This window comes from Camelus dromedarius, chromosome 16 (genome assembly GCF_036321535.1).
Source record: "Camelus dromedarius isolate mCamDro1 chromosome 16, mCamDro1.pat, whole genome shotgun sequence".
Taxonomy (NCBI): Eukaryota; Metazoa; Chordata; class Mammalia; order Artiodactyla; family Camelidae; genus Camelus; species Camelus dromedarius.
This window is the reverse complement of record NC_087451.1, coordinates 26,995,425-27,008,280: the sequence shown is the minus strand read 5'-3', so window position 1 is coordinate 27,008,280 and position 12,856 is coordinate 26,995,425. Positions and strand designations below refer to the sequence as shown.

The following is a 12,856-nucleotide window of genomic DNA, read 5'->3' as shown; positions in this document are numbered from 1 at the left end:
CAATGGGATAAATATTCATACAGTGGAATACTACACAGCAACAAAAAGGAGCAGACTCCTGATACACACGATAAAGTGGACTAATCTCCAACACGTAACATTGTGTGACGTCACCCAGGCATAGAACACCTAACAAAATACATAAAGTCAGAAGAACTGACTGGAGCTGTTAGCGTTCCAGCTGCCTTGTGGAGACGAGGAGGGAGTTACTGACAAGGAGCAGGAGGGCGTGGGAGGTGCGGGCCCTACTGCACTCCTGCACCTGACACACGGCCGCACTGCAGTCTTCAGTCTCCCATAACTCAACGTGTTCAGTATGCATGGTGAACTTAAACAGAAGTAAGCAAAAGCAATTCCAAGTAGGGTTTACATCAAAATACAAAAGGTAAAAAAGAAATAAAGCATCTGGAACATAAAAAAACACCTTCAAGGCCTTAAAATAGGAGAAAGTATCTCATGACGAAGACAAAAAGCACAAACACAAAGGACCATAAAGGACAAGATGACTAAATTGAAGGGCCTCAAAATGAAGGCTTCTGTTCATTGACAGCTTTCAGAGAGTGAAGAGACAAGCCACAGACTGGGTGAAGCCAGACACGGCAGATAACACATGGTTCTGTTTGTTAGAAAAATCCCCACACAGGCAGGATAATGTTTATTACCTCTGGGTAGGGACAAGACAGGGACTTCGGTGGCGCTCTTCTCTATGGTGGCTGCAGAAGTACCAGCTGCATGGGAACTTACCGACCTGCATGTTTGTGTTTCATGTGCTTCTCTGTGTGTATTCTTCTTCACAATGTAAAAGATGAAATAAACAAAAGTCTGAACAGGACCAGGACTGTCACTAGAACCACCTCTGTCTGACGCTGGCCAGGGGTCCGCACAGCACGCAGGCCAGGAACAAGGACTACAGGCACGTGCCCCAGAGAGAAAGAGGCAGAGTCTTTAGTCCCAGGTGCTGTGATCACTTCCTAGCGAGTTCTCATACTAAGAACAAAAACAAGACAGACAAAACCAACCAGAACTAGCACGGTGACTTAGTATATTTATAGCAATAAAACTAGGAGATGAATGTTTAATACCATTTTCAATAGCATCAAACCTCATAAAATACTTGGGATGTATTTTGTTAAACTTATGTAAGACCTGTATACTAGAAACTATAAAAGATTTCTGAGAGAAATTTAAGAAGGCCCAAATAAACTAAGAGATACACCATGTTTATGGATTAGAAGATTCGATAATGTTAAGATCTCCGAGCAGATCTGTAAATTCAATGCGATTCCAATAAAAATCCAAGCAGGCTTGACAGGTTGATTCTCAAATTTTTCAGAAATTCAGAAGACCTAAACAAATTTGGAACAGCTCTGAAAAGGAAGAATAAATTTGGAGGACTTACAATACCTGATTTTTTTCAGTAAGACGACACTAGCTTTATCACTACAGCTGCTCCGGGAATCAAGACAGCAGGGAGTGTTGGTACAGAGACAGGCACCAAGAGCACCTGAACAGAACAGAGCCAGACAGGAAATGGGTCTATGCTTTTAGTTACTTGATTTTCAACAAAGGTGCCAAGGAAATTCAGTAATGCTAAAACCACCAGGTAACACGTGGGAAAAAATTATTCTCACCCTCTACTTTATACCATACCCCAAAATTAACTTAAATTAGATAACAGATTTAAATGTACAAGATAAAACTGTAAAACTTCTAGGAGAAAACAGAGAATAAAATCTTGGCGTAGAAAAAGATTTCTTAGGTTTTTAAGATGGGACACAAAAAGCACAAATCTCAAAGGGAAAAACTGATGAAATGGCCTTTATCAAAATCAACAACTTCTGTTCCTCAAAAGGCACTTTTAGGAAATAAAGTAAGTAAAAAGGCAAGCCATACACTGGGAGAAAGAATTGTATACAGAATTTTTTAAAAGTCATAAAATTCAATATTAAGACAAACAAATTAATAAAAAAGTCAGAAGATGTGAAGAAGACACTTCACACAGGAACGCAGATGCATGATCAGTGAGCGCCCAAATGACAGTTCCACACATTGAGTCATCAGGGAAATGCAAACTAAAACAATGAGACAGAGCTACAAGCACATCACAAAGGCTCAGCTTTGAAAGACAGATAGTTTCAAGTGCTGTAAGAACACAGAACCACTGGAACTCTCATTCACTGCTGGTGGGAGTGTAACATGCGTCATCCTCTGTGCAAAACAGTTTTGAAGTTTCTTATAAAGTTTAACTTACATGTTTTATACCACCCATCATTTCTGCCCCTAATATTTACCCATGAGCAGTGAACACATATGACCACAGTAAGACCTGTACCCAAATTTCCACAGCATCTTTACTCATAATAGCCAAGCACTGAAAGTAATCCAAATGTCCATCAATGGATGACTATGTAAACAATTTGTGGTTTATCCATGCATTGGAATACACTACTGAGCAGTAAAAAAAACTAAATTACTGGTGTAAGTAACAACATGGAATATCAAAAACATTATGCTAAGGGGGAAAAAAAAGCTAACCACAAGAGTGTCTACTGTACGATTCCATTTATATAACGTTCTAGAATGGGGTGGGGGGAGCTAATCTACTGAAAGAACAGATAATTAGATAATTAGATTGTTAACCTAAAGAAATCAGATTTATAGTTTCTTCGAGGAGCAGAGGAAATGACTACAAAGAGGCACAAGGAAATTTCTGGGGCAATGGAAGTGTTTTAAACTTGACTGAGATGGCCTTTACATGGGTATTCATTTGTCAAACTCACTCAATGTACATTTAAATGGGTGCACTTTATTATATGTAAGTAATATTCCAGTCAAGCTGCTTTTTAAAATATAATGTGTCTAGGACAGTATACTCAATATTTAGAAAAAAATTTAATCTGAGTTCACTCCATCACGCTCTTAAAAACCATTATAATTCTGGGTTTACGATACAAGCCGCATAGCAATATACCATCAGTGTTCAGTACTGCACAATACCATCACTCCCAAAATGTACTGTTTTCACCCTTCTACGTTCCCTTCCAATCCCTGTCCACATGCATACGTAACTTTCTGTAAGCTATGATCACAGCACACAAACACAAAAATAACCTAGGATCAAACATGCAATTTTAACTAAATACACACAAATTCAGGTCGTGCATTTTCCTCTGCGGAGAGAGCCCCCAACAGAACCCAGAACCCTAGGGCTGCCAGCGCCCCGCCCCAGGCCCCGCCCCTCCTGGAGCCCCGCCCCTGCTCCCTGCTCTGTCTTGCGGAAGTGGAGAAGGGAATTCCCTTTAATTGGGAGATAAGACAGGAATTCCCTCCTAACAGAAGGAGGCGGCATGGAGGGCTCTGGGCAGGAGGCCACAGCTGGCACTGGCCCTGGTCCTGAGCTGGACTGGGGTCCCCCCTTCCCCCAGCCTAACTGACACCTTCTTTCCTTACAACTCTGCAGCTTCTTCTCTGCAAGTCTACCCAGGCTGCGGCTGCTGCGGGCTCTGCAGGGCAGGGTCCGTGCCCGCGCCCCTCCCCGCTCGGGCGCAGGACACCGCGTGCTCACGTGGGGTTTGGTGAGACAGAAGGACAGGGAAAGGAGCAACAGGAAGTGCCGGGCACCGTGATGGACAAGATGACCGGAGGCGCTCTGGCCTCGGGAAGGCTAAAGATTGAGCACCTGAAACAGCACAGTCCAGCGGCACAGTTGGGAGAAATGCAAGTTCTCAAGTGGGGATCACCTAAGGCCCACGCAGCCCGGCTTGGGGCCCGTTGAGGCCGAATCCGCCCTGTGATCTGGCTTCTGTACCTGCAGGAGGCCCCCAGTCTCCAATGTGTCCTACAAGCTCTCATCCCCCTTTCCTAAGCCTTGAAATGAAAACACTTTGTACAAACAAAAAATATCTCAAAGGCTCACGACTGTCTGAGGCATCATCTCTTTCAAAAAATGCAATCTTGTGGCACTTAGCAAGACTGAGAGCTTGCCAAGCACAACAGGTTCCGGTGTGACACAAATGGGAGTGTGTGGGCTGCCCGCGTGACCTGGCCCTGGGGGGCAGCTACAGTGCCGAGACTTCTCTGGCCTTTCTTCAACCGTTTTCTCTCTCCTGTTCAGGAAAACCCTTCTGAACGTGAGTGTCAAGAATAAGGAGTGTCTCCTCTTTCAAAGAACAGACGTGGAAGAGTCTACACACACAGATCCTCACAGGTCTGCAGCTGCCACCCAACAAGGCAGCGCCCATCCCCCACCTCAACACCAAGGGCATCCCCCGCCCCCGGGGATGCTGCCTGAGCCTCCTGGGGACAGCCATCTCTGAAATTACACAGCCCTGACCCTGAGCCCGCTGACACCCCCCAGGTCTTGGGTCTGAAACTCAAGCCCATACCTTTTCCTCAGGAAAGAAGGAGCAGACAGGAAAGTGAGTGCTGTGCGTGGGTGTGGTGTGTGTGAGTGGTGTGTGCGCCCCGATGGGCAGCAAACATCACGGGCTTTCAGGTCCAGAAGCCTGCAACTCAGCACTGTGCATGACGACGAACGCCCTCCGCTCGTACCGCACAGCGGCATCGACACACTCAAAGTAGTTGACAAAGTCTGTAAAAGAACCTGCAGGAAAAACTGGGTTTTCTATCAGTTATTTAGCTTAATGGAAGAGGAATGTTTGTTTACAATGTTACACTGTTGAAGACAGAATGAAAAGTATAACTTTAAAATGTGGCAGAAGTATCTTTGATTTGAAAACTGAGGTTCTGCTCAACTGTAAATACGCTTAAGTGAAAATGCACAACCTCCTGCACACCCCCAGCTGTGAGATGGGGGAGAAGACGGCGGACAGTTGGGAGGGCAGTGCACGGCCCCTCCGGTCCTGGCTGCACCTCTCCTGGGGCTTCCAAACAAGCTGTCTCCCACTCAGGGGGCAACAATGCTTACCTACAGAACTAAAACTCCTAGGTGACACAGCTGGAAAAGCAGCAGCCTCCACCTGTTGCAGACCTGAGCTCACAACATTTCCCAACTGTTTTCTAAAGTTGTAGCAGGTTCTCCATAGCTGATGCCGACATTCTTTTCTGAATGAACCCATACTAAAACTGACAAGCCAAACATAAAAATCAGGTGGCGTGTGAGGCAGAGACAGGAGAAACGACTTCCTCCCCAGCCGGCAACATCTGCATTTAATAAATGACTGGCCAGTATGCCCGTCTAAATATAGTGAAAATAGCCTTATTCAGTAGTCTCGCGGTAACCACCATGCCCTGTGGTCAGATGCTTTGCTCTCAAAAACCCTCAAAGTAAAGTGCATGGTCTCGTGTGCCACTCCCAGGAGGTATGTGGCGGGGGGCACTCAGTCCTTCTCCTCTGTCTCAACACTCCACCCTTTCCCCCATGCACAGGAAAGAATTAGAGCAGAAAGAGAAACAAAAACCACTAATACCTAAGTCAGTCAATATTGCTACTTACTAGCAGTTTGGAAAAAATGGTTGATAGCAAAAGAGACTGAAATCACTTCAAAGTCATTTAAAAGATCTCCACGCCTCCACGCCCCCCCCCCCATTCTACGCGGGTTCCTTCTTCCACTTCACAGAGAAAAAGAAGCCAGACAATGGCGGGCATGTCCCAGGGAGACTCGGCCTGATGCAGGGGTCTGCTCTGCCCTACGTTTCTTTTCAGAGCCAAAGGTGAGCGGGGCTGGGGGCAGGGTGGACACACAGCCAAAAACACGAGGGTTCAGGACAGTCCCTCCTGAGAGCGAGAACTCCCGCCACGTGCGTGACCAGATGGCCAGGCAGCACTCCCGGCCGGTTTCGGAAGGAGCCTCCCCTGGCAGGAGCTGCGGGCACCCCACGAGGACGGCGGTCTCCTTTCACCCAGCACCGTGTCCTCCACACACTCAGTCAGCTGGAAGCCAGGAGGCTCCAGAGGAAAGACTAGCAGATCCAACAGACCCTGCTAGGGCGCAGCACCGTATGCGCTTCAGAGAGACAGCCCTTCCCGCGCCTCTCCCTGCAGCCGCGGTGCCGGGCTGTCTCCCAGGCTGGCGGCCCATTGCTGCCTTAGACCGGAACACATGGGAGATGTGGTGCTGTGTGCTGTTCCCGGACCCCAGACGACCCCAGATGAACAGCAGGCGCAGGCGGGCTCTCATGGCCTCCACACCACCTTCCTGGGTCTCTCAGTGAGCAAACGTCATGTGATGACTAAACCTGCTAGGTATAAACATATGCTTGGAGGGAAAAGGGGGGACAGTCCAGGAAGCTGGCCCCACCAGGAGATGAAGACGACGCGGCCATTCCAGGTGTGGCGATAACACTCCTCGGAACACGGAAGACCAGGGCGAGCCTGATGGAAGCCTCCCACCCTCGATGTGGTCAGTGCCTGGAGAGGGTCGGGGAGGCCGGGCCGGCCTCTGCCAGTCAACACAGCCTCAACCACCTTCTGCAGCCAGACAAGCAGCCCTGCAGTGCTGGGGGCAGGGGAGGGTGGGGTGTGATTACAATGCTGCAAACACAGGGTCTGAGATCTTGTGCCTGACACCCTCCAGCTGCATCAAACACCCTCACCAACACAGCGGCCAGCCCAGAAGGCAGCAAAGGCCACAACTGCACAGGACCTTGAGGGGATGGTGGGCAGCACCCCAAGACTGACTCCCTGCTCCAGGAGTCTGCAGATCTATGGATGCCTGGGCAGGGCTGGAGGGCTCCCCCAGGAGAACTGGGGAAAAGGGCACCAGACAAGCAAGCTTCTCCTTACCCCTGAGGCTGGGAAAGAACTGGCCAGAAACCCAGGACACCTGGAACCAGGCCTCACCCAGACCCAGCAGAGCCCCTCAACCCCACCGTGGACAGAAGGGTCCCATCCCAGGAGCGGAGATCCCACACCTCCTCGCATACCTGCCGCCACCACGGCCCCCGGACAGTGTGGCCTGACCTCCGAGGTGCAGAGAGCCATAAACAAACAAAACCAACCATTAATGTAGCCAAGAGGACCTGGGCCGCAGAGTGGAGCCGCCCTCTAGAGCTGCTGGAGGAGAGAACAAAAAAGAGGAACTCTCAGAGGTGCCCCAGCACTGGAGGAACGGGAACCACGCTATCTAACTTCCAAAAGCAACGGCAGAAGCGAAGAACTGGTCACAGCTCATCACTGAACCAACGAATGGGAAGGTCCAACAGGGGAATACAAAACTACAGAGAAATGCAAACTGTAAGACCCAACATTCGAACACGAGGGCCCCAAAGGGGAAAACAAGGTAGCAGGAAAAAGTAAGAGCCAGCATAGAAAATTTCACCTCATTTGAAAACACCTTGAGTCCGCACCTTGGAAGAGTTTGCCACAGTTCAGAAATGATTCTTGACACACACAGAAAAATCCCCAAATTCCAAGAAGATGAGAAAAATCTTACATATCTTCAGTAACAAACACATCTTAAAAACCAACAAATTCCAACGGACCGAAAACGCATGTGACAGAGCCCAACACCTGTTCACGATAAAAACTCTCAGCAAGCCGGGGACAGAGGGCCGCGCCTCGGCTTGGCACACAGCTGGCACATGGAGTGAGAGGCTGGCACCTCCTCCTCCAGATCAGAAGGTGAGGACACCTGCTCCACACTCTCAGAAGTTCCGCCAGAGCAATCAGGCACGAAAAGCAAATAAAGAGCCTCCCGCTCAGAGAGGAAGAGATGAAGGTGTCCCCATCTGCAGGCGTCATGAGTGTCCACCTAGAAAATCCTCAGGAATCTGCCCCCCAATCCTAGAACAAGTAAGTTCTGCAAGATTGACACATAAAATAATCACATTTCTACACACTAACAACAAACATGTGGGCACAGGAATTAGAGATATGACGTCCATGTGCAAATACGCCAAAGAAAATGAAATACATCAGTGCAAACTTAACAAAATAAGCACATGGTCTGTATCTTGAAAACCACAAAATGCTAGTGAAAGAAATCAAGGACCACCTAAGCAAATGCAACCGGCATCCCCCCTAAGCCCTGCAAAACCTTTCCCAGGAAAGGCCACAGACACCCCTTCCAGCAGAATTTCCCGATGACAGTGCCCAGGTCACACAGTGCAGGTCCTCTGTTCCAAGGCCAAAGGCCAGAGCCCCGCTGACCCCGGAGGGAGGCGCCAGGCCCACTCAGCATGGCACTCCTTCTGGGGGAAATCCGTGTCCTTGCGCTTTGTGCTTCTCCTGCGGGCCCAGAGTGACTGTCCCCAAGACTGCAACTTCCCAGTGAGGGGACGGGCGGCGGCCTCCTGCACACCTGAAACACCGCTGATCTTTGCGTGACCCACTTCCCTCCAGGACAAACATCCTTGGACATGTCTGGGACTGAGAGGGACAGCAAGGTCCTTGGGGAGGCCTTTCCGATGTCCCTGGAAAGGCCTGCTGGCCCCCAGGCAGCAGCCGGCAGGACAGGCACCCACACAGCACAGTCTGAAAGCCTGCGCTACAGCAGGGATTCTGAAAGTCCATCGGTGAGCAGACAGAGAAGCTCAGCACTGCACTCTCCGTGGAGACAACGTCCAACAGGGTGGCTGGGCTCCAGGACACGTGTGTAGAGGTGTCCACCTCAGTCTAACTTGCCCATTTAAGCTGAACACACAAACCCAAATGCCACCCATCCATTAAACAAGTGTCCATTAACACCTGCTACCTGCCAGTCGTGTTCCAGGTGCTTCAGAAACATCAGTCCAGTCCCTCCTGCCCAGAGACAGCCTTCTGTCAGGGAGGCAGCCGATGCTGGCAACAAAGGACGCGGTGCTGAAGGTGGTGATCGATGTGCGCAGACTCCAGTGCTGGGGGGCAGCCCAGGCACAGGCCATTCCCACCACCGCGTGGAGGGCCGGGAGCAACGCTGAGGAGCCGGTGGGGGGGGGGGGACCGTGGGCCAGGCAGGGGTAGGAGAGAGACAAGGCAGGGCCAGGGGGTGAGGGAAGTACGGGGCCTGAACTCTGGCTCCCACTGTCCTTGTCGCAGCCAGTTCGCTGCCGGATCCCTTGCACTGGCTGCCATGCCCGGCACTTTCAGGCACCGACCTGCTGAACAGATAAACTCCAGCCCCAGAAGCGCACGGGAGCTGGTCTCCACCGATGTTAACACTCTTGACAAAGTATGTTCTGAATCTAAACATGGCCCCAGACTGCATCCCAGGTGGCTAACAAGTCAAAATGCAACTTGGATGCCCCAGCAAAGGGCTCCGGGGCTGAAGAGCCAGGGCCAGTGTGTGCCGGGGCCACAGACATCTTCAGCCACGTGACAGCAGCACCGCTCTCTCCCTTGGGTGAGCCCGCATGTCCCTGCGGCCTGGGAATCCCACTTCTGGGGTGAATGCAGAAGAGCTCTCCTATGTGCACAACAAGAGGCGGGTGCGAGACAGCCCACCGCCACGCCATTCACAGGGGAAGAACTCGGACCAGCCCCGCGCCCAGGTTGGGAAGTGCAGTATGTCCGCCCAGTGGGATGCTGTACCGCAGACAAAGGAATGAACTGCAGACCACAGATGAACAGAACTGAATGGAACGTCCTGAAATACACCCACGCTGGCATGGCCCACTGATTCTCATCACAGACGCTGGGACAATTCAACTGAGAAAGAGAGTCTCTTCAACACTGCAGCCCAAAACCTGTATGAAAAAACTAACCTGCTTTCTAGCACAGGAAATAAGGTGTTCAAATAAAAAAGTAAAAAACCAAGAGAATAACTTCCTTGGAAAAAGCAAAGACTTCTTAGGGAAAAAATTAACTATAAAAGAGATCAATCAATAAACTGGACTTCATAAAAATTTAAAACTGTTCATCAGAAGACACCATGAAAGCGTGAAAAGGCAAACCACAGATGGAGAGAACACATCTGACAAAGAACACGTAACCTGGGAGCCCACACCCCCAGATCCAGGAGCCCACACCCTTGGGAGCCCCACACTCCCAGACCTGGAGGAGCCCCCCACCCCAGGACCCGGGAGCCCAAGGGAAGACTGAAGACAGATAAATGTCCTTGGAGTGACTTGCAGCCACTAAAGATAAAATCTACAGGTAAGGATGCATGCACACACCAACACGTGCCCTTCTTTCACCCATCATAATCATTCACATGTCATTAAAATTATTCATAAACATAGTAATCGGCTGACATAGACTGACTGCCATTACTCTACCATCGAATATCAACTTGTTTCCATTAACTAACTTTCCATCATGATAAATAAACGCATAAATTTCAGAATTTCATGGGTTCCTAGAAGTGAAATCCAGGGGTCAAGGGCATAAGCATTTCGTAAGTTTTAATACAAAATGCTAGATCATGCTGTCAATGCTGCCAGTTCACACTGAATTTCCAAACACTGAGTTATCTACATTTTTAGAGAACTCTGTTAATTTGGTTTTTAAAAGTGGTATCTCACTAATTTAATTTTTTTAATTGAAGCACAGTCAGTTACAATGTGTCAATTTCTGGTGTACAGCAGTGTCCCAGTCATGCATATATGCACATATATTCGTTCTCATATTTTCACTAATTTAACTTGTGTTTGATTACAAACGTTTCTTAGTTTGTTGTTCACATGCCTACTTTTGTGAGCCTCCATTCCTGTCCTTTCCTATTTATCTACCACTCATTTTCTTTTGTTTCCTGTTTTCTTGTGTTACCAACTTGCATGAATTATTTCTATTTAAGTACTGCACTTCTCAACAGCTTCCTAGTTTATCTTCATCTTCGTTTTCTTTTTATGTTTCTCTGCTCTGCAATTTTGTGTTTTTAAGTAACTCTATTTATCCAAAATCAGTTCCCTCATCAGGTGCTACAGCAATTAAACAGCAACAACCTATGGACCTTAACTGTTAAGTCTGAGCAAAGCATGTAACAATGATTTTCAAGAACCACACTAAAATGTAGTATCTCTTAATCATTCAAGCAGGATACATTCATACATTTTAAGTATAGCGAAGAGTTACTTACCGAATCCAAGAAGCAGAGGTAAGACCCCGAGCTCTGTGCTACTGCTTGATTTTTAGAATATCCGACTGTTTAAAAAAGAAAAGGAGAAGCTCTTTTAGAATTCAATTTTCAGTGGATTCCCTTTCATAAAATTTAGTGTGATGCACACGGTAAGAAAGCTAGGAACACTCTGTGCCACCAAGTGAAAAACCAGGTGCCTTAGAAGAAACAGCCGCAGTAAGTGCACTGATAAGACACGCACTAGGGCAGGTGTGCTCCCTGCAGGAAATAAAGCCTTGGCGGCGTCCACTGCACCTGCACGTACTGTGACCCCTGCTGCCCTGTGACAAGGTGCAGACCCCACTCCACCGAGTCGGGGCTGCCCCAGGGATCCCTCGGGGGTGAAGTTACACCACGAGGAGCGTGGATGGTCCTGGCTGCACAGTGTGGGCGCCGCTCCGACCGACGGGCACAGGGAGCAGACGTGGGGATGGCACTCGGAGCACAAGGCAGCAGATTCCCTGTGCTCCTGGAAATCAGGAGAGTGGCTGCCTCAGGGAGGGGGCTTCTGGGGCCGGTGACTTCGGCTCTTCATCTAGGTGCTGGCTGCACGGTGTGTTTAGTTTGTGAAAATTAACTGAGCTGTGCAGTGATGACAGGTGTAGTTTTCTGTATGGATTTACATTTTAATAAATGTTTTTTGGGAGGCGGGTACAGCACAGTGGTAGGGTGCATGCTTAGCATACACAAGGTGCTGGGTTCAATCCCCAGTACCCCCTCTGAAAATAAATAAATAAGTAGACCTAATTATCTCCCCACCTAAATAAACAAACAAACAAACAAACAAATAAATGTTTTTAAAAGGCAATCTCTTTCCTTCAGAGAGATTACACAGCTGAGCTGGAGAGATAAATGATAACCTCTGGTTAAATCCAAGAGCACAGTGGGAGGCACCGGGAGGCTTGTTGAGAGGAGACCCCGACAGGGGGCAAGCGAGGGGACGTGAGCTTAAATGGAGAGAGCACGGTGCAGGCACAGGTCCTGGGGGGAACTGGGTGTGAGCAGCACGGGGGCACCAGGTGGTCAGGGCAAGTGAGCACCAGCCAGCTTCCAGGAAGGGCCAGCCAGGAAAGGGTTCCAAATAAGGAATGCAGCAGAAATTAACACTAAGTGAGCTCAGTCAGGTGCTGAGGGCAGGACAGATCAGAGAAGGCACTTGACCCAAACAGAGGGGTCTGCAGGGACTCGTGGGGCACACTCCCACCTTCCCTCAAAAAGAAGTCCTGACACCTGAATCGCGTAACAGACACATTCAGATTTGGTGCCTCCAAGACAAGTCACACAAAGGAGAACAGGAGTGTGCAGAGTTAAAACGGTAACTCCCTCTTCCTCAAAGCTGAGATACCGTGAAGAATGTCGTCATGGGGCCCAGGGGACACTGGCAAAGTGTCTGCCTCAGAGCAGGAGGAGAAGGCAGGTCCCTCCTGTCACTCAGCCACTCTCTGCAGCAAACAACACTTCAGCCAGAAGTAAGAATCTCAGTGCACACTCAGGTCACCAGAGGGTGTGACCAGAGCAGAGCCTTCGGCATCAATCCGAGAGCTTGCTCAACCCAGATCAGTCAGCAGGATGGCTGCAGATTTCAAAGAACCACAGGTACAACAAGCAGGAGAGCGAAACGTACAGCCTGGCCCCTGAGCCCCGGGGGAGGCTGAATCTCCATCATCACCGACAAGCAGGGCAGGCCCAGCAGAAGAGCTCAGGGGTTTCAGAAAACGGGAAGAGACTTTCCACAATCACACTGAAATCAACCGGAGTTCTGTCTAAAAAGTGGCTTTATTAGTGCTGGGCTTCAGAAGAGGAGAAATTGAACCCAAGAGTCTGGGTAATGAAGGAAAGGGCACCTACCAAGGAAGCGGGAA

At 49.2% G+C, this 12,856-nt stretch overlaps 1 protein-coding gene across 8 annotated transcripts in view; it reads right to left on the bottom strand.

Annotated features, from left to right (window-relative positions):
- B3GNTL1 (UDP-GlcNAc:betaGal beta-1,3-N-acetylglucosaminyltransferase like 1) overlaps positions 1-12,856 on the bottom strand; it is a 76,436-nt gene that overhangs the window by 56,873 nt on the left and 6,707 nt on the right. For 5 of the 8 annotated variants that reach the window (XR_010384369.1, XM_031469447.2, XM_064494849.1 and 2 more), the window contains one exon: positions 10,956-11,020. Coding sequence is in view for 5 of the 8 variants with exons in the window: in XM_031469447.2 (XP_031325307.2) it covers positions 10,956-11,020 (65 nt within the window). In the remaining 3 variants the exon portion in view is untranslated. Of the gene's footprint in view, positions 1-6,885; positions 7,025-10,955; positions 11,021-12,856 lie in introns of those variants that run through there. The other 3 variants (XM_064494853.1, XM_064494852.1, XM_064494850.1) reach the window with 3 other exon arrangements.